The sequence below is a fragment of the Cynocephalus volans genome, chromosome Y (genome assembly GCF_027409185.1).
Source record: "Cynocephalus volans isolate mCynVol1 chromosome Y, mCynVol1.pri, whole genome shotgun sequence".
Taxonomy (NCBI): Eukaryota; Metazoa; Chordata; class Mammalia; order Dermoptera; family Cynocephalidae; genus Cynocephalus; species Cynocephalus volans.
In genome coordinates, this window is record NC_084479.1 from 2497130 (window position 1) to 2516591 (window position 19462).

Genomic DNA, 19462 nt, shown 5'->3' on the forward strand with positions numbered 1-19462 from the left:
AAATAAAGTAAACGTATGTAAATATATATTTAATCTCATAGTAAAGACCCAGTTTTATAGATAGATAGATAGATAGATAGATAGATAGATAGATAGATAGATAGATAGATAATAACAACAGTTACAAATATAGTTGATTATAAAATAACATATTAACATATATACTATAATACTCATTAGTAGTTCTCTATAGGGTATGGTTACCAGATATGGCAAATAAAAATGCAGGATGCCCAGCTAAATTTGAATTTCAGATAAACAAATAATTTTTTTGTATAAGTATGTCCAAATATTTTACTTGGCAACCATCTTAGGGGATGAGTTGTGGTTTTTTTTCTTTTTGAGCTTCTGTTTTCCAAAGTTTTCTAAATTGAACATTTATTAACTTGTATTTCTGATACATAAAAACCAAATTGTAACAGAAAAAAAAAATCTATGGGAGCTTTCTTGGAGAGAAGAGAGAGAAATATATCTAGAATTTTGAGCTATTAATAAGAATCTGCCAAAATAAACATAAGTTCTGGTGCCTACTCTCTCTTCCCAACTTTGATACAGGGGCAAGTCAATTTTGCCTCTTTAAACAGGGTGTACAATGATTTTCTGAAGTTCCTTTTACTTTATTGCTGCAGTGGCTGATGCTGTTGTTACTCCAACTATTCACTATTGAAACAAAATGCATTGACACAATGCTTATATGTCATTTGATTTGATGTAGATATTATTTCCATTTTACAAAATGGGGCTTGCCCCATCAAAACACCAATGACATTCTTTACAGAAATGGAAAAAACAATCTTAACCTTTCCTATGGAAAAACAAAAGACCCTGAATAGCCAAAGCAATCCTGAGCAAAAAAAACAAAGCCGGAGGCATAACCCTGCCTGACTTCAAATTATACTACAAAGCTGTTGTAACCAAAACAGCATGGTACTGGTATAAAAGTAGACATTCAGACCAGTGGAGTAGAATAGAGAACCCAGAAATCACTCCTCAGGCTTATAGCCATCTGATATTAGAAAAAGGCAATAAAAATCTACCTTGGGGAAAAGATTGCCTCTTCAACAAGTGGTGGTGGGAAAACTGGATATCCATATGCAGAATGAAACTAGATATGCATCTCTCACCATACACTAAAAACAACTCAAAATGGATTAAAGTCCTGGGTAGAAGACCCAAAGCTGTAAAATTACTAAGCGAAAATATAAGTGGAATACTTCAACAGTTAGGTCAGGGCACAGGCTTTATGAACATGAGCCCAAAAGCACAAGCGGCAAAAGAAAATATAAACAAATGGGACTATATCAAACTAAGTTTCTGCACAGCAAAAGAAAAAACCAACAGAATGAAAAGACCACCTACAGAGTGGGAGAAAACTTTTGCCAACTATGCATCCGACAAGGGACTAATATCCAGAATATACATAGAACTCAAGCAATTATACAGTAAAGAAATAAATGACCCAATTAAAAAATGGGCAAAGGACCTGAATAGGCATTTTTCAAAGGAAGACATACAAATAGCCAACAGATACATAAAAAAATGCTCAACATCACTAGTCATCAGGGAAATGCAAATTAAAACCACATTGAGGTACCACCTCACTCCAGTTAGACGGCCTATGATCAAAAAGACGCTGAATAACAAATGCTGGCAGCTATGGAGAGAAGGGAACACTACTGCACTGTTGGTAGGAATGTAAATTAGTACAACCACTTTGGAAAACAATTTGGAGGTTTCTCAAACAACTACAGACAGATCTTCCATATGATCCAGCAATACCTCTTCTGGGTATATATCCAGAGGAATGGAAATTATCATGTCCAAGAGACACCTGCACTCCCATGTTTATTGCAGCTCTGTTTACAATAGCCAAGATATGGAACCAACGTAAATGTCCATTAATAGATGATTGGATAAGGAAACTGTGGTATATATACACTATGGAATACTACTCTGCCATAAAAAAGAATGAAATACCCCCATTTGCAGCAACATGGATGAACCTGGAGAAGCTTATGTTGAGTGAAACGAGCAAAGCACAGAGGTATAAATACCTCATGTGCTCACTCATATGTGGGAGCTAAGAGAGAAAGGAAGGCGGGAAAGAAAGACCACAGTAGTCCCATGATCCAACACAGGGAGGGAACATTCCTAGGGCTACAAATTGAAGCTGAGGGGAGAAGAGGAGGGGGAGGGAGGTTGGGGGATAATTGGAAGGGGACAAAGGGTACACAAGCAATTTCTGGTAACAGGTATGTCCCTGTATGAATCTGGCCCCCACATCATGGGCAGGAGGGGAGACAATCAGCTTTGTATCTCCTGAATATTCTAAATGAATGAATGAATGAATGAATGGATAGATAGATAAACAAACAAACAAACAAATAAATAAATAAGGGACTTGCTTAAAGATATCAAGTGACTTGCCTAAAGCCATACACAGGGACTACAGTCCAAGTCAGTCAAACATCTAAGTCCATGTTCTTAACTACTATGTTATACATCTCCTTCAAATCTAATAATGTAGTAGGCAACAATTCATAGAACTATGGATCAGGCTTTTTCAGTAGTTTTTCGGTACATAGAAATTTATTTCTTCTAAATGTTCATGTAGTCTCATATAACCTTCTTTCATTTGATTTACAGTCAAACTACTATTCCAGAAAAATAATTTTCCCCCAGACTGCAATTTCCTTAATATATAGTTCACATGAGTTTCTCAGTGCCGTAATCCCTGCCTACCTTGGGGGTTAGATTCTGAAAAATACCTTGGCTGGAACAACTGGATATCATATAAAATAAGGAGTTGAGGAAATTTTTAAATAGCATCACATAAAAGTTCCAGAGGGCATGGGCCTGCAAAAAGAATGAATTCTTTGGCATTAAAAACTTGTTCTGTAGGATAACCAACCATTTCCTGAACCAACTTCAATTGTTTCAAGAAATATTGTTCCAGTGTTATAGGATGGTGAAGTAGATTTCTCCTACAATTTTTGTGTTATGCAAATTATAACGTATTTTTAAAGTTGTCTTTTATTGGTATGAAAAATAATATACTTTAACATTTTATTTCTGAGTGGGTAAGATATTCACATAGTTCAAATTTTAAAGGTATGACAGTATAGAGTGAAAAATGTCCCTGGCATTCCTGGCCACAAACACCCATTACCATCCCTAGACGTAATCAATGCTATCAATTTCTTGAGTATTCTCCTAGAAATATTTTTGCATATTATGCAATACATGCATAAATTTCTTCTTTCCCCATTTTCACACAAATAGTAATATACTGAGCACTAGTCTACATATTATTTTTTGTAACTGAATATATCTTGGAGATTGTCTCGTACTTGCACAAACGTAAAGAGCAATCATTCTTTTTTAAGGTTGCATAGTATTGCATTCTATGAATGCATTCTTATTTTACTGAACTAGTATTGGATAGGTCTTTGGGTTGATCCCAGCTTTTCCCATTACACACAATGGTTCAATGAATAAACCTTGTGCACACATCATTTCATACAATGTAAATTTATCTATATGTTAAGTCGCTAAAAAGTACAACTTCTAGGAATTATCCTTCATAGAGCTGGTAGAAATTTACACTCTCAGCGCTGAAGGCAAGGCATCTTTCCCCATCAAATGTTATCAAACTTTTTGATGCTGGTCAGTCTGACAGGTGAAAATAGTACTTCAGTGTAGTTTTAATGGGTATTTCCCATGTTACAAGTGAGGTTAAGTTTTTGTTTCAGAGCAATTATTATACTTCCTTTAATGAAAACAAGTTTGTTCATATCTTTTGTCCATTTTCCCACTGTATTATTGTTCTTTCCCCTTGATTTGTAGGAAAATTTGTTATTTACTATGAGTTGCAAATACTTCCCCCAGTTTGCCATTTTCTTTTTTATTTTGCTCGTGATAGTTTTTGCCATGTAGGAATCCTTTATGTTAGGTGAATTTATCCATCTTTTATAGCTTTTGGGGTTTTTGTCATATTGTAAAGTCATTCCTGTCTCTGAGATTAAGAAAAAGTTTCCACGGTTTCTCTTAAAACTTTCATGGTTTTATTTCTTACATTACATTTCTAATCTATCTGGGACTTATTCTGATATAAGGTATGAGGTTTAAATTCAACTATATTTTATACCAGACTGTACCTATTAAAGTGGTACCCTGTTCTTTTATTTGCTCTGTATAATGTGTGAAAATTTTGAAAAATGATCTTTTTGCAAATTATTCAGCTACTTAATAACAATTTTTTGCTCCATCATGTTAAAACGGTAAAACATAAATATGTCTTTCTATATATATATATATATATATATATATATATATATATTTTTTTTTTTTGGTCTTTTTCGTGACCGGCACTCAGCCATATAGGGCAGTCCTATATAGGATCCGAACCCGCGGCGGGAGCGTCGCCGCGCTCCCAGCGCCGCACTCTCCCGAGTGCGCCACAGGCTCGGCCCTTTCTATATATATTTTAAAAGAACAACCAACTAGTCTATGGGAGAAGGAAGCAAATAATTGCTGGTTAAGGGGAGTGAATGGAATAATTAAATATATATAAAGAGATTCTAGTTTTTGAAATTTTGGTACATAAATTTTTTAAATATTTAAAAATTGAGTTATCACAAAAATATGGTAACAAAACTGTAGCTAGCAGAATTGCTGTAACACATTATGTCGTTTGTAGATATGTATACAGTTTATATATACTATAGTTTATAAATAAGCCAAAATATTTTGTGATATCACTTGCAAATGTTTGAATAAAGAAAATTCTAAAACATAACTTCAAGTTTATGGAAAACCAAAAACACAAATTGCAGATGTCAGATGATTTCTATGAAAATGTGACATCTATCCAATTGTTTTACCCAATTTAAAACACAGAAAATTCTCTAAAAGTTCCTGGAATATAGTTAAGATACAAATAAGACAAATAAAACATTAAAATTTTGAAATACTGATAAGAACAAGATACAACCTAAAGGGTAAAAAGCTTGTTATTGTGAACAAGCTAGAAACCGTATTTGTTAAATAAAAGAATAAACAGTCTTAATGTGACTTCTTTAAATTTACCGTACAAATCTTCAAAAGTCAATTTTACAATTATACAGGTCGATCTTAGGTAAAGAGGTAGCAAAATAAGGAAGAGACTTTTTTTTTTAATCTCTTAAAGATGACCGGTAAGGGGATCTTAACCCTTGACTTGCTGTTGTCAGCACCACGCTCTCCCACGTGATCTAACCGGCCATCCCTATATAGGGATCTGAACCTGCGGCCCTGGTGTTATCAGCACCACACTCTCCCAAGTGAGCCACGGGCTGGCCCAGGAAGACACCTTAATAGTTCACTTGTTTTACCTGCTTAAATTTAATATGAAGAAATCAATGACAGTAATTACTAAAAGACAGTAATGTCCTTATTATTAAGATTATTATTGATAGCAGCACCAAATGTATGAAAAGTTAATCATGTTAGATAAATTTAACACTGGAAATTCTTATATCTCATAAGAATAGCCTGTTTGCAATTCTGGACAATCCAGATTAAATGTGTTAATTGACTAGTAAACAATAAAATGACTATCACTTGAGAGCTATTTTCCAGGCACTATAATAGCATTTTGCATGTTATTACTTAACTTAATCCTCATAACCGCAGGAAATAGGTACTACCATTTCACCAATTTTAGATGAGAAAACTAAAATTAGAGGTTTAGAAACTTGCCTAAAGTCACATAATTACTAAGTAGCATCACTGGTCTTATTTCAGAGCTAATGCCCTTAGCACTACGTTATAATCACAAATGTAGTTAAAACAAAAAAAAGTGACATAATTTGAGGAATTTAACCTTGCTAAACTAAATACAAACTCTACTCAACTGAGAGTGAAACAATAGTTATTTTTAAAACCAAAATTATTCCCTTGAGAGACTAGTATTCAGTAATCTCATTTCAATTGTGCTTTCATTAAATTCAAATATGATAAACCTTGAATGTGTAAAAGGCAGTATCTCCATTAAGCTATGGAAGAATTAACACAGAATGAAAATAAGCACCTAAAATCTTTTCTGGTATACAAAAACACACGTACCATATAGGTGAATGCAGGGAAAATCTGAGGTTCAGCAAATACATTTATTCCGTATAAAGGGAAAAAAATAATAATAATAATAATAATTTCTTTAGGATATAATTACAATAAATCTATTTTCCAAAATGTAATTTAAGATGTTGCGGAATGCTAGAGAAGTTAATGTTTTAAAAACTCAACTGAATATTACAAAAACTAATGAAGCCATAACCACCTTAGGTCTCATGTTGGTTTTCCTCAAAATAGAGAACATACGAAAGCACATATATAATATTTGTTTGTGGAATATATTAGTCTTATAAATACTGCTTCAATTTATCCAAAAGTACAATCCAGTACAACCCATTTCTTACTTTCCGTCTTTCAGGTCCATCGAATGCAATATGCCTGGCTTCTTCCACAGTCTCACAGACAAGGCCATTTCCACACACAAATTGAATCACTTTCTTGATCTGAGGAAACTGAGTCCTTATGACATCAATCACCATTTTACAGCCTTTAATCTCCCTTAATCTTTCATTGATTGGCTTGACCTAAAAGGTTTAAAAAATACTTGATATATTAGATACACTAAAACTAAAACCAAATACTCATTACATTCTTTCTCACAAAACATATATAGGTGTGACAGCAAATGACAAATAGTGTGCGCTTACATATAATAAAAGTTTGACAAGAACATTGTGAACTATATACCACCATTGGCTCATGTAATATTAAAAATAAGCTTCACGAAAAACCAGAAGACTTAATTTCCAGATTCAACTCTGTCACTAACTAGCTGGGACAAAACAATGCATGAGAATTGCTCCATTTTCTCAAGAACATGACACCTAGGGGAAATAATTTCCTTTTAGATATGTGTCAAAAGAGCGGTACAATACTATGGAAATTAAAAAACCAATTTAGGATTAAACGATCAGGAAAGGCTACAGACCTTCTTAGTCATGACTCTTACGTTGGGTCCACAAACAGCTTAAAAAAGTGTCTGCAATGTATTAATGAAAACCAGCAAGTAAAATATCTCACTTTTGTGTAACAAAGCAAAACAAAGCAAAAATGCTACATACAACCAAAATGGGTACAGGTGTGCATGTGTTATATATATATATACACACATACACATGAGTATATATACTTAGGAATATACATTTACATAAATTGAGTGTATGGGAGCAACCTAAAGTAGTTACTATTATGGAACTGGGCACTGAAAAGGGATAAGAATATTCCCTTTATATATTTGATATAGTTCAATATGAGATTTTTTAAAAAGGAGTTTGCCTTAAAAAAAAAATCACAAGTGAGGAATAAGTAAAACAGGATTTTAATAGGCAGATGAATTAGGGCTAAGACGTTTCAGGAGGCAGAAGGTATAAGCAAAAGTGTATTAGTACAGTGGGCAGCTAGCATTTGCTGAGCCCCTCCTCTGTGCACGCACCGTGCCAGGTGATTTACATGTAATGATTCCTTGCAATAATCCAATAAGGTAAGAATTAATTCTTCTACTTCATAGATGAAGAAACTGATGCCCAGAAAAATTATGAACAAATTAGTGAGAGCAAATTAGAAGTAGTGCTGAGATTCAAACTCAGGGCAGTCCAACCCTAAGGCATGATGCTGTTAACCACTATGCACACTGCCTGCAGTTCAGGGTCTTGACTGCTGGATCAAACAGAATATCTTTGGTAGGCAATAAAAAAATCACAAACGATATCAATTATGATATGATAGAGTTCCTGCTTCAGGAATTTAGACTCTGGATATGTGAACATATCTCAACACAAACCTCAAGGCTCAAAATTTAGCCTGCCCCACCAAGAGTTGACATACTAGACCAAATATTCGCAATAGAGACTGAATTGACATTTCACCAACAGACCATATATCTTATCCATCTCCTGTCTAGATGGTCCCTAACTTATGATGGTTCAAGTTATGACTTCTTGACTTTACAATGGTGTCAAAGTGATATACATTCAGTAGAAACCGTACTTCAAATTTTGAATTTCAATCTTTTCCTGGCCTAGTGGTATGTGGTATGATACTCTCTTGTGATGCTGGCAGTGGCAGCAAACTGCAGCTCTCAGCCAGCCACGTGATCAAGAGTAAACAACCGATACTCTGCAGTGCACTGTGTTGCTAACCTATGACGTTTGGCAGATTAGGTGTATTAAATGCATTTTCAACTTACAATATTCTCAACTTACGATGGGTTTACCGTGACATAACTCCATGGTCAAGTTGAGGAGCATCTGTACTTTGCTACAGAACGAAATACATTGCTGGCTAGTATGCAGAGTGGTGCGCTGCTAGAGCAAAGGCATCAAAATCATCAAGATAGAATTATGACAAAACTAGATTAGGGAAAAAATGATGCGATATCAAGAAAGATAGCAGCTACTTGATATTATTCTTTGCCTGCCAATACATTAACACAGCCATTCAGTCACTACCATAGTTTTTCAGTCACTACCATAGTTTTAGGCAATAAAGACATACTTTAACAGACAAGATTTTATCACTACTAAATACCAAACATTACAAATTTCTCACCTCAAGGTAATCTAGAGCAAGGAATGTCTCAAGTTCAGCTCTTTCCTCCTTCAGAAATCGAATACAGTCTTTTGCTACCTTTTCAGAGGCTACAACAATGGCAACGATGTACTGGCCAAGAACCTTAGTAACAGCCAGCTGATATTTCTTATGAATAGGATGACACAGGTCAACCAGTCTTCCATACTTAGCAGGTTTCAAGAAAGGAGAGGAAAACAAACACATTAGTGAGGAACATATAATTTACTGTTTTCTAATAACAAAGCAACAACGACAAAAAGTAATTTATAAAATTATAACGTTGTAATTATTCACGTGGACCTAAGTTTTATTATGAAATGTCCATTTAGGCATGCCACTTCATTTAAGAAAGGAGTAATATAGAGGGACTAACCTTATCAAAGTACTCAAATATTTTCTAAAACTATAGTAATTAAATAAAACTCATTCATTCCCTATTTATTGAACAAGAATCTATGAGGCACCTACTATGGGCAGGTGCTGAGCTAGACACTGGATAAACATTATCGAATAAAACAGATACTCTCTGACCTCACACAATTTTCAGTCTAGTAAGGAAGAAAGAGAATCAATAGTCACATGCATGTACAAAATAGATCTAGTCACTGTGACAAAAAAGAGTGCTCTGTGAGTATATAAAAGAGACCAGGTTGGCCTAAAAAGTCAGGGAAGGCTTCCCGTGAAGAAGTGTTATTTGAGCTAAGATATGAAAATGGTCAAGAATTAGACTGAAATTCAAAAACTTTACTAGAAAATGTCTGAATGTCAACTATCCTGTATCAAAAGTCTCTAGAATATCTGAAGATTTAATAGTATTTCTTTGGACTCTCTTCCATTTATTAGGTTCTACTTCAGGAACACAATTTCCTTATGATAGCTCATCATAGTTTTCCATATTTATTATCTTTGCTCTAATTGTTTAAATCTCTTTTTTTTCTTTTCCATTAACCTGTGATTATCACAAGCCTTTCTTCTGGGTCGAGAATTTGATGTTCAGCTGTGCAGCTCATTCCTTGCTGCTTTAGCATTCCTTGCTACTTCTTATTAATTTCTTTATTAGTCTATTTTATTTATCAACTAAACGCTAACTAATTATTATTCAGTAATAATGTTTGTTCTTAATTTGTTTTCTTAGCTCTGCGTTTTCCTTTTCATTTTATTGTTTTCCCTCATATTTGAACCTAGTTTTATGAATTCAAGCTCTTATTAAATTATGCAAAGTATAAAACACTTAATGGGGGATTTTGTTCTATAACCTTCTAGGCTGGACTCTTAGACCTCTAAATATTTTCCAATATTTTCTTTCTCTTTATTATTACGTATACTTATAGCTGTCGCTGCCATAGTGATTCTTTTCATCTTGCTTAGGTTTAATGTGGGCAGCTGTGTTTGTTTTCACTTGATGTAATAACTTTTTTTCTTCTTTTTTTTTTTTTTAAAAAAGCCTACAATACCTGGTATTTCCAGGTGGTTTCCTATCCCACTACTAACTAGGCCCAACCCTGCTTAGCTTCCGAGGTCAGACAAGATCGGACATGGTTAGGGTGGTATGGCTATAGACAGACAACTTTTTCTTGATTACCTTTCCCAAAGAACTGAGAAGGCTAACTTCTTTGAGCAACAGCTGATGGAATAAGTACTTCCTATTCTATCCACGTTCCTTACCACCTCAGGGGTTGGAGGGCAGGGTAAGTGAGAGCTCAGCTAAGGCTTTGTAAGATTACGCTTTGTTTGAATATCTGAGTTCTGCTCTTTCTTCTGACTTTTTAAATTAATATCCTATACCAAGGTTCTTCTACCTTGGGGGAGGAGGACAAATCCCATTTTGGAAAGAGCTTCAAAATGGCCTCTCAACTTAATGAGGAGCTGTAGAGTCTTCATTTTCATCACAGAGCATTAGAGATTCACATTTCCTGATTCACCAGTTTTTTAGTCTAACTCCCTCCAGTCAGAAGGGCAAAAAAATGTATATAAGTTTGCTTCTTGCTAGGTTAAGGTATACCAAGTGAGAGTTCTTCGAAAAAAAGAATCGGTAAGGGGATCTTAACCCTTGACTTGGTGTCGTCAGCACCACGCTCACCCAATGAGCTAACTGGCCATCCCTATATGGGATTCGAACCCATGGCCTTGGTGATATCAGCACCACACTCTCTCAAGTGAGCCATGGGCTGGCCCTAAAATATATATATGTTTTTCTTTAATCAGTTTTATTTTTTTATTTTTTGGCAGCTGGCGAGTACAGTGATCTGAACCTGTGACCCTGGTGTTATAAAAGGCTGTGCTCTAACCAACTGAGCTAACCGGCCAGGCCCAAGTGAGAATTCTTAGGAAATGGTCAACTTATCACTTTGGCTTATGCAGAGTTAAAAACAAGTAGTGCTATATTTCAATTTTTTTTTTAAATCCTGGACTATCACCATTTTCTGAAGTTTATGACATTAGGTTGATCGGTTTTTGAACTGATATGTTAAAGTTTTTGTCATTTTGTTAAAAAGTGGGGAAAAAAGATTCTGTGACCCAGCTTTACTCCTCCATCATTATCCAGAAGTCAAAACCACATTTAAGAGTCAGAAAGTCAAAAAGGATACTGTAAAGAAGATGAAGATGGGTGGCCAGAGAGGTACAAGGAAAACCATGACAGTGTGTTACCATGGAGGCCAATGGCAGGTGTTTCAAAACAGATCAAGTGGTTAACAGTGTAAAATGCTGAAAACAGGCCACATAAAATGACTGCACGGTGTACACTGATGTTATTGACAAGCAAGCCAGATGCCCCACCCAGTACCAAAGGAAATAATGCAGTGAGGGTGACACCCCCAAGTAACACTGTATTTTTGGTTAATAAAATACATTAGCAATACTAGATGCATAGTTAGAGAATAAAAATATACCAATGACATCTCCTGAAAAAATATTTTTTTAAAAAAAAACTGAAAGAATGAAGAACATGAGGTTTGAGACCATGCATCTGGGAGGCTCAAACTACTTCATGGCACCCATGTCCTTTGGGGATCCAGGCAATAACTCAGACTTTTTGGGTACTGTGTTCATGTCTATGCTTTTCCCCAGTAATTACTTACCTATAGACACTACTGAAAGTAATTTACATTTTACCCTAATTATTTACTGTTATATCTTAAATATAAATTGTCAAGCATAAAACTTAAAGATTCCTGAAATAATTTTGCTTCCTAATAATGGTATATTTATAATTCCAAATAAGAATGTATTTTTTCAAACAGGAAAGCTTAGCCTTGTTTTAATTGTTCATTCTAATTACCACAGAATCTGGGTAAAGTCTTTTAAGGTGATCCAGAATCTCTGCTCTCTTTTGCTGACGTCTTCCCTCATGGTTATCAATTCCAGCATTCTGCAATTCACTTCCAATGCGATCCAATTCTTCATTAACCTCAGACATCCTTGATTTTGTTTTTTCAATTTCTTCCACTAGGGTTTCCTCTTGCTGTTTCTTCTCTTTCAAGCAATCCCTACATGATAACAACAACAAATTACATAGCAAAAAGAAAAACCAAAATTTAGGAATTACCAGATACAAAGCACTCTTGTCTAGCATTGCAGGCGAATGGAGTAGTGCTCTATTAATATTTAAAAGATAAAAAAATATAATACAATGAACCTCACACCAAATGAGGGCAAAAACAATTCTGATCATTCTTTGTTGATCCAAAAGATACGTATTTCTGCACACTGAAACATAACGATAGATCACTATAACCAGAGCAATCCTCATCAGCTTAATAATAAGGAAATGCCAATTAAAAAGAAACCCTTAGTGGCAGAACACTTGGGTTGTATGAGGGGTCTTCAAAAAGCTCATGGAAAGATTCATATTATCTTTTAATTCTATTTTTCCATGAACTTCCTGAAGTACCCTTGCATTAGCTTTCATGACATAACCCACTACTTTTATTAAAAGTATCAATGCCAAAAGAAAGTTAAAAGTTTCACTACTATTATACATTTATATTTTCAAAAATCAAATATTTCATTTATTATGTAGTTAAGGATAATCTTTAACAATCTACAACGAAATAAAAAATGGAGGAAAAAAAGAAAAAACAGTGGAGGACTGAGAACTTTATAACAGTGGGAGCATTCATTTGATGTACAGAAATAACCAGACACTTGAGAGGTAAGAAAGCTGAGTGTCTTTTTACTCTACCTACATGCATGTCTTTGTATACTCCTCCAACTTCTCTATTCGTTTTTCATGATCTTCTATTTGTTCTTTTATTTGTTTTAGATTTCCCTGAAATAGGAAAGGAAACCTAAAATCAATTACAATTCCTAACAAATTAAATTACATGCCTAACACATACTATAACATTGTGAGCTGTTGTAAATTTGAAATACATCAAATATAACTATATGAAAATATTTATGAGAGCAAATTTTAATTCTGAAAGGGCAGTCTGGTATAGAGCTTTGAAGTTGCACAGATCAGGGTTCAAATCTTGACTCCACCATTTGCTAGACATTTGATCTCCAGCTATTTCACTCAGGTAGCTTCAAAGTCCAAGAGGATTATTTTCAAACATCTAACACAGTTTTTATCTGTCCCTCAAACTAATTCATTCAATAAATATTTATTCACTGGCTACCACGTGGTAGGACCTAGAGATACGGTAATGAACAGGATAGAGTCCTTGTCTTCAAGGAGTAAAGTCTGGTGGGAGAGAGACATATAAGTAATTGTAGTAGAGTGGTTTAATGTTAATATCATATAGGAACTTACAGGGCAACTTACAGGCTTTTGGGGAAAGGACTTCACAAATGTCCTGCTCTATTCATTTTATCATTAAATCCCATATGCAGTAACCTCCAATTGGTTTCATGTCTTTAACCATTCCCACATCTAATTCATCCTGCATACTTTAACAAGATTGATCTGTCTTACTCCATTACTAAATGATTTAAAACCAGGAGTGCATGAAAGTAAAAACACAATTCTTTTTCAGTATATCACCAGGAAAGAAAATACCACAGTTTTCAAGTGGAAAAGGACAAGAGTATTCCAACATAATTATCCTGTTTTACTCACTTATCACACAAATTTACTGAACAAACCTCTACTATGCAAGGTGCCAGAGTTATAAAAATGAGCAAGACAGTTCTTTTTCTGAAGGAACTCACACATGTTGAAATTAGAGTTCCCATACTGAAATTCTATTATCTCACTTAAGAATTCCATTCAGAGAGGGAAAAACAAGAGTAATGATGAGTACCAAGTTCAGCCAGTTGGGAACAGGTACTTCTGTGCCTTTACTCTGGCCACTCCCAGAGCCTTTGTCATGCTAGATGGTCACTACTTTAACATGCCAAGTGGGTCTTCTTAGGGGACACCACCTAGGTGCCTCGAACAAATTTCAGATGTGCCTTAGGCTGAAGAGTAGGATTTACTGGAGAAAAATGTAAAAGACCAGGGTCAAAAAGAGAAGAGAAGGCGTGGGTCCCATTTACTCTCACCATCCCACAGGGAGGTGTGTCAGGACCTGGGTGCTCTGCTGGACGCATAATGTGGGATAATCAGACTACCCTGGTACTAGGCATTCTGGATTTGAGATGCTGGCTGATGATGCTAGTTGTCTGGGAAAACCAACTATTGCCCAGCACCAGAGATCTTGCTACCTGTGAAAAGTTACAGACCCTCCTAATTGTGAAGGGAGTCACTGGTCCTGTGGGAACTCAGTTTAGGTACAGCTCTTCTCCATCTCTCTCCACCCTGACATGTTATTTCTTTTTTATATTCAGAAGGCAACATCAGTTCAACCAACACTCATTGACATCTACTAAGTGCAAGGTTTACAATGGACATGATTATGAATCCCGCCTTTGAGAAGCTTCCGATCTAGTAGGGCTGTACCAATCAATTGTAAATTCTGTGCTATCTGATAAAAACCCTTAGACATATACAGGTTAAGAACAATGGATACTTATTATATGAGGAAGAAATTATTTTTGGCTCTTTTTTGGAAGTGGGGTGGAGAGAAAATGAGGGCAAGGGAAGGCTTTGTGGTATAGGTAACTATATAACTTAACATTTAAAGATGAATAGGTTACTCCAGAAAGAAATTAACATGCACAAAGGCAAAAATGTGAAATATGTATTTTTAGAAATCTGTGTATACTTTTATAATGTGATACAAATTATAAAATTATACAAATGTTTTAAAAATATTTCCTGCTATGTTACTATCTTTGTTTTCCTCCTGGCACAAACTGCCATCTCTTCTACTCACAGGACTATCATATACAGCACCTTCCATGTTTGTATTTTCATCTGCCAAATCACAAAGACTAAAATGAGATGGTGTACTATAAGGGTGAAGGAGATTCATTCTGAAGACAAAGTGTCTGGAATTAAATCCCAGTTCTTCCACTTATGACCTTAGTCAAGTTAGCTTAACCATTTTGTGCTTTGATCCCCTCCATCTGTAAAATACAGTAATCCAACAAATATTTATTGACTATCATCTGTGGAAAAAGAACTATCGTAGGTGCTTGGGATGCATCAGTGAATAAAACAAATATCCCTGCTCTCGCAGAGTTTACATTGTAGAGGAGGAAGGCAGACAAATATATTTTAACTACAAAAGATCACCTAAATAATACTAAGCAGTATAACAGGTAATCCAGAAATTTTTTAATTGCTTATGTTTGATGTAAATCCATTTATATATTTAAACATTAGTACAAAAAGGGAATAAAATGTCACTGAGGATAATCCCAAATCATCACTGCACAAACTGAGGTACCTGAACTTCACCAAGCCTCCTCTTTTCAAATGCCAGTCTTTCTTCTTCCGCCTTCTGTTCCCACTGCAGTTTTTTCAGTTGTTGGGTCATTATAGCTACTTTCTTTCTTACTTGATCCTTAAGTTCTTTATAACGATCCACCTGTATAAATAGCATTGAAACATCATTAACTCACTTAAAGAAACATGACAAGAAATGCTTTATATTAGCAGATAATTAATCTTATCGAAAGATTGTTTTATATACATTGGATCATATTGGCCATCTTATCCAGGTAAAATAATATGACCATAATATAAAACCCTCTTTATTTAAAACTTTATATAGAGCAACAAGGTATTCAAAACAAATCCTACAATAATATTTCTGTCAGAAAATCTTAAAAGAGAAAGGGGAATCTAGAGAAAATGATATATTTCTTTCTTACTTATATAGTCACTATTATTTTGGTACATATAGTGTGATGTAAGATTATTATAAAATGAACAACGAGATAAATGACAAAAATTTAGTTGAGAAAATATCTGGAACTCTCAATTACGTATACTTGGATATCTACTCTTGATTTATTATAATTAAATCCCATATACTAAGTTGGATATTAATTTATCACTGAACATTTTAAATCACCTTAAGTAATAAGTTTCCCTCCTGTCAATGAAATGATGTCTCTTCAAAACCGCATACAATCTGACCTTTAAGTTTTTATATGAGAGAAAAAAATAACTACCTTAAAAATAACTTAATTACCTAACTTCTATACTACAAAATGACATCATGTAACCTTGTTGAAGTATTTTCTAGGACTTTAACTCATAAGTGTAATAATGCCATCTAATCTTATAAAAAATAACTTAGTCTGAAGAATAAATTCTGTGTATAGGCTGAAAAATTTAAATCCCCATAATTTACATTCTGAGGATAATCTCTTAAAATATCAGACAGAGAGAACATGCTTTAAATGTTATATAATTGAAAGGAGAAGTTGAAACAATAGATAGAAAAGATTTCCCAGATGTTGACTTTTTCACCTGACTGGCTTCCAGTTCTACGTCTCGACCTTTTTGTATGATTTCTTCCTCAATCTGCTTTTCAAAACTTCTCCATGCACCATCTAAATCAACCAGCTCTGTCTCCAGGGCTCTTATGTTATCTTCCTGTTTAGAACATTGTTTTTCACTGTCCTTTATTGATTTCTTAGCCAGATCTAATTTTTTGAGGTGGTAAGAAGTGTTTTCTTTGGCTTTAATGTACTGAGGCCTCTTCTGATTTAAAAGTGCTTTAAGAGATCTAAAAAGAAAAAAAAAGTTTGATTTAAAGGAAATTAATTTTTTTTTAACATATAAAGGGAAGAAGTCCTTTTGACTAAATCACATTAAAAAATAAATTCTAAAAATTAACTTTCAGACTATAAGCAGATTAGTGGCTGCCAGAAGTTGGGCAAGGTCAGGTAGAGGGATAAACAGATGAAGCATGGGGCACTTTTTAAGAGTGGTTAAAGTACTCTGTATGATATTGTGATGACAGACACATGACACTATGAATTTATCAAAACCTATGGAACTTGACAGCACCAAGGGTGAACCTTAATGTAAGCAAATTTTTTAAAAAATCACTTAGAGAGATCCTAGATGGAACAGAATGTGACAAAAGAATTACAAATGTATAAACAACCTTACTGAGGGGTTGTACTCCAGTTATAAAGTTGCTTCCCACGGAGGTATGGGTGAACAATTCTGATACAGCTATACATGATTACTGGAATAATGCAAATGGATGACAGATTGTGGAAGCCAGGTTTTTCGCTGTTGAAATGGGAGTTTATAAATAAGAAAGAGAAGGCTAGATTGATCCATGTGGTAACGGATTAAAATTGAGAGACAATACGAACGCATGTTTAGTTCAATAAAGATACAGATAGTTATATATGGAAATATTTATAGATATGTATATTTACAAGACTTAGTATACACACACCTATTTCTTAGTTCTGTCAGCTGAGAAAGCCTAGAAGCAAAGACATCCAGTAGGAAAGAGCACACCTAGCACCCAGATGTTTAGTTCCTAATACCAATAAAAGGACCAGAACTCCTTGAAGAAATTACTGACTCCTGGGCGAGCTCATATAGACTAGAGCAGGCTAATCCCAGGACTGGCCCACATAAAATGAGCCTTGAACATCTGGTAGTGCCAAAAAAGTAAGGAATTGCTCCAAAACCAAAATCACAATGATGGGGATATGTCAAAGGCACATGGGAGCCAACTCAGAGTTCTCAATAATCTAAACTGCAGTAATCTAAGCAACAAAATAAGCAATGTAGTATTAGATTATAACCCCAAATATCCATAAATCCATACTGATAGGAATAAATAATTGAATAAACAAATAAGAGGCAAATCTCCTGTGTAGACGAAGTCTAAATAAATTATGTAGATGCTCTGCCCTCGAGAGGTAGAACGTACCTCCCCATCCTTAAGGGTGGACTATGCCTAGTGACTTCCTTCCAAAGACTATAGCATGAAAAGGGGGAAAATAAAAAATAACTTTGTAACGGAGAAACCTGACAAAGTCAGGTGATCCAGGTCAACAGGAACAGTGATATCATGTTGATATTATTAAATAATATAGAATATGATATATCCTGTAACATCTATAAGATGTTGACATTCTGATGCCATATGATGAGAATGGCATTTTATTTCTGTGGTCTTCCTCCCCAAAACTCACAACCCCAGTCTAATTATAAGAAAATTATCAGACAAATCCCAATTGAGAGACATTCTACAAAAAACCTGACCAATGCTCAAAACTGTCAAACTCATCAAAAACAAGAAAAGTCTGAGAAACTGTCATAGCTTCAGAGAGAATCTGAAGGAAACAGACAACTAAATATAATATAGTATTCTGGATCAGAAAAAGGACATTAGGCAAAAACTAAGGAGATATGAATAAAGTATGAACTTAAGTTAATAACAATGTGTCAATACTGCTTTATTAATTCTGACAAATATATCACACTAAGATGTTAATAACAGGAGAGACAGTGAGGGGAACATAGGAACTCTGTACTATCTTTATAATTTTTCTGTATATTTAAAAGTATTCCAAAGTAAAAAGCTTATTTTAAAAAGTCAACTTTCAAAGTGTCATTTATTTTTTATTTTCTATCAATCTACGTAAAACCCAATTATTACTACCTATTTTTAAAAACTCACTTTAATTCTTTTTCTGTCTGTGGTAGTTGTCTGGTTAGCATTCCACGTTCCTTTTTCTTGGCTTTAACTATGTTTTCATGATGAGAAAGAGACTCTTTTGTAACACCCAAATCCCTATTCACACGCTCTAACTCAGAGTTCAGAAAACGAATTTTCTTCTCATTATGATATAATTGGAAAAGCTGTACTTGTATCTTGTTTATTTTCAGTTCTTCAAGGAGACTCTGGTAACGTTCTGCCTATAAAACAGTACAATTCAACAGTAGTAAAAAGTGAGTATATTTAAGCTGACCTTTCATAAACCCAACTACTGCACCAACAAATCATCTCTAATAAATTTTCATGTATGTCACTAAGAAACAATATTCTTGCCAAAAGTAGCATTATTTAGGGAAGGTTTCTAAATACACTTCTAAATTAAACCAGTGAACCATTAATTTTTTATTTATGCACTCAGTTGTGTGGTGGTAAGAACAATGGAGTGGCACTAACCTGGGTCCTAATCTCATTTCTGTCTTGAGGAGTTGGGCAAGTTCATTAACATTCCTGGCATCAGCCTCCTCATTTGTAAACTGATGGAAGAGCATTCTGTGACTTATAAGGTCCTTAGCAACTTTAAATTCAATGATTCCACGTAAAATTCCTGCTACAGGAAGTAATTTTCCTACTGATAGAACTAACAGGACAATTACAGTTCTTAATCACAGGTGAAAAGGAAGAATTTCCTTAACATTTGTGCTATTAGTAAAGAAATAAAGGAATGAACTTCCTCAAGGAGAGCTCCTAAT

At 34.6% G+C, this 19462-nt stretch overlaps 1 protein-coding gene and 1 pseudogene across 1 annotated transcript in view; both read right to left on the minus strand.

The window, feature by feature from the left end:
- The window catches only part of LOC134368955 (structural maintenance of chromosomes protein 1B-like), a 73375-nt gene that overhangs the window by 39968 nt on the left and 13945 nt on the right, over nt 1–19462 (minus strand). The window contains exons 5-11 of the mRNA XM_063085193.1: nt 18675–18913; nt 16490–16748; nt 15459–15599; nt 12870–12952; nt 11963–12170; nt 8662–8847; nt 6459–6638 (exon numbers count right to left, since the gene is read on the minus strand). Of these exons, the coding sequence (XP_062941263.1) occupies nt 6459–6638; nt 8662–8847; nt 11963–12170; nt 12870–12952; nt 15459–15599; nt 16490–16748; nt 18675–18913 (1296 nt within the window). The remainder of the gene's footprint in view (nt 1–6458; nt 6639–8661; nt 8848–11962; nt 12171–12869; nt 12953–15458; nt 15600–16489; nt 16749–18674; nt 18914–19462) is intronic.
- On the minus strand, nt 10125–10243 carry LOC134369000 (5S ribosomal RNA; annotated as a pseudogene).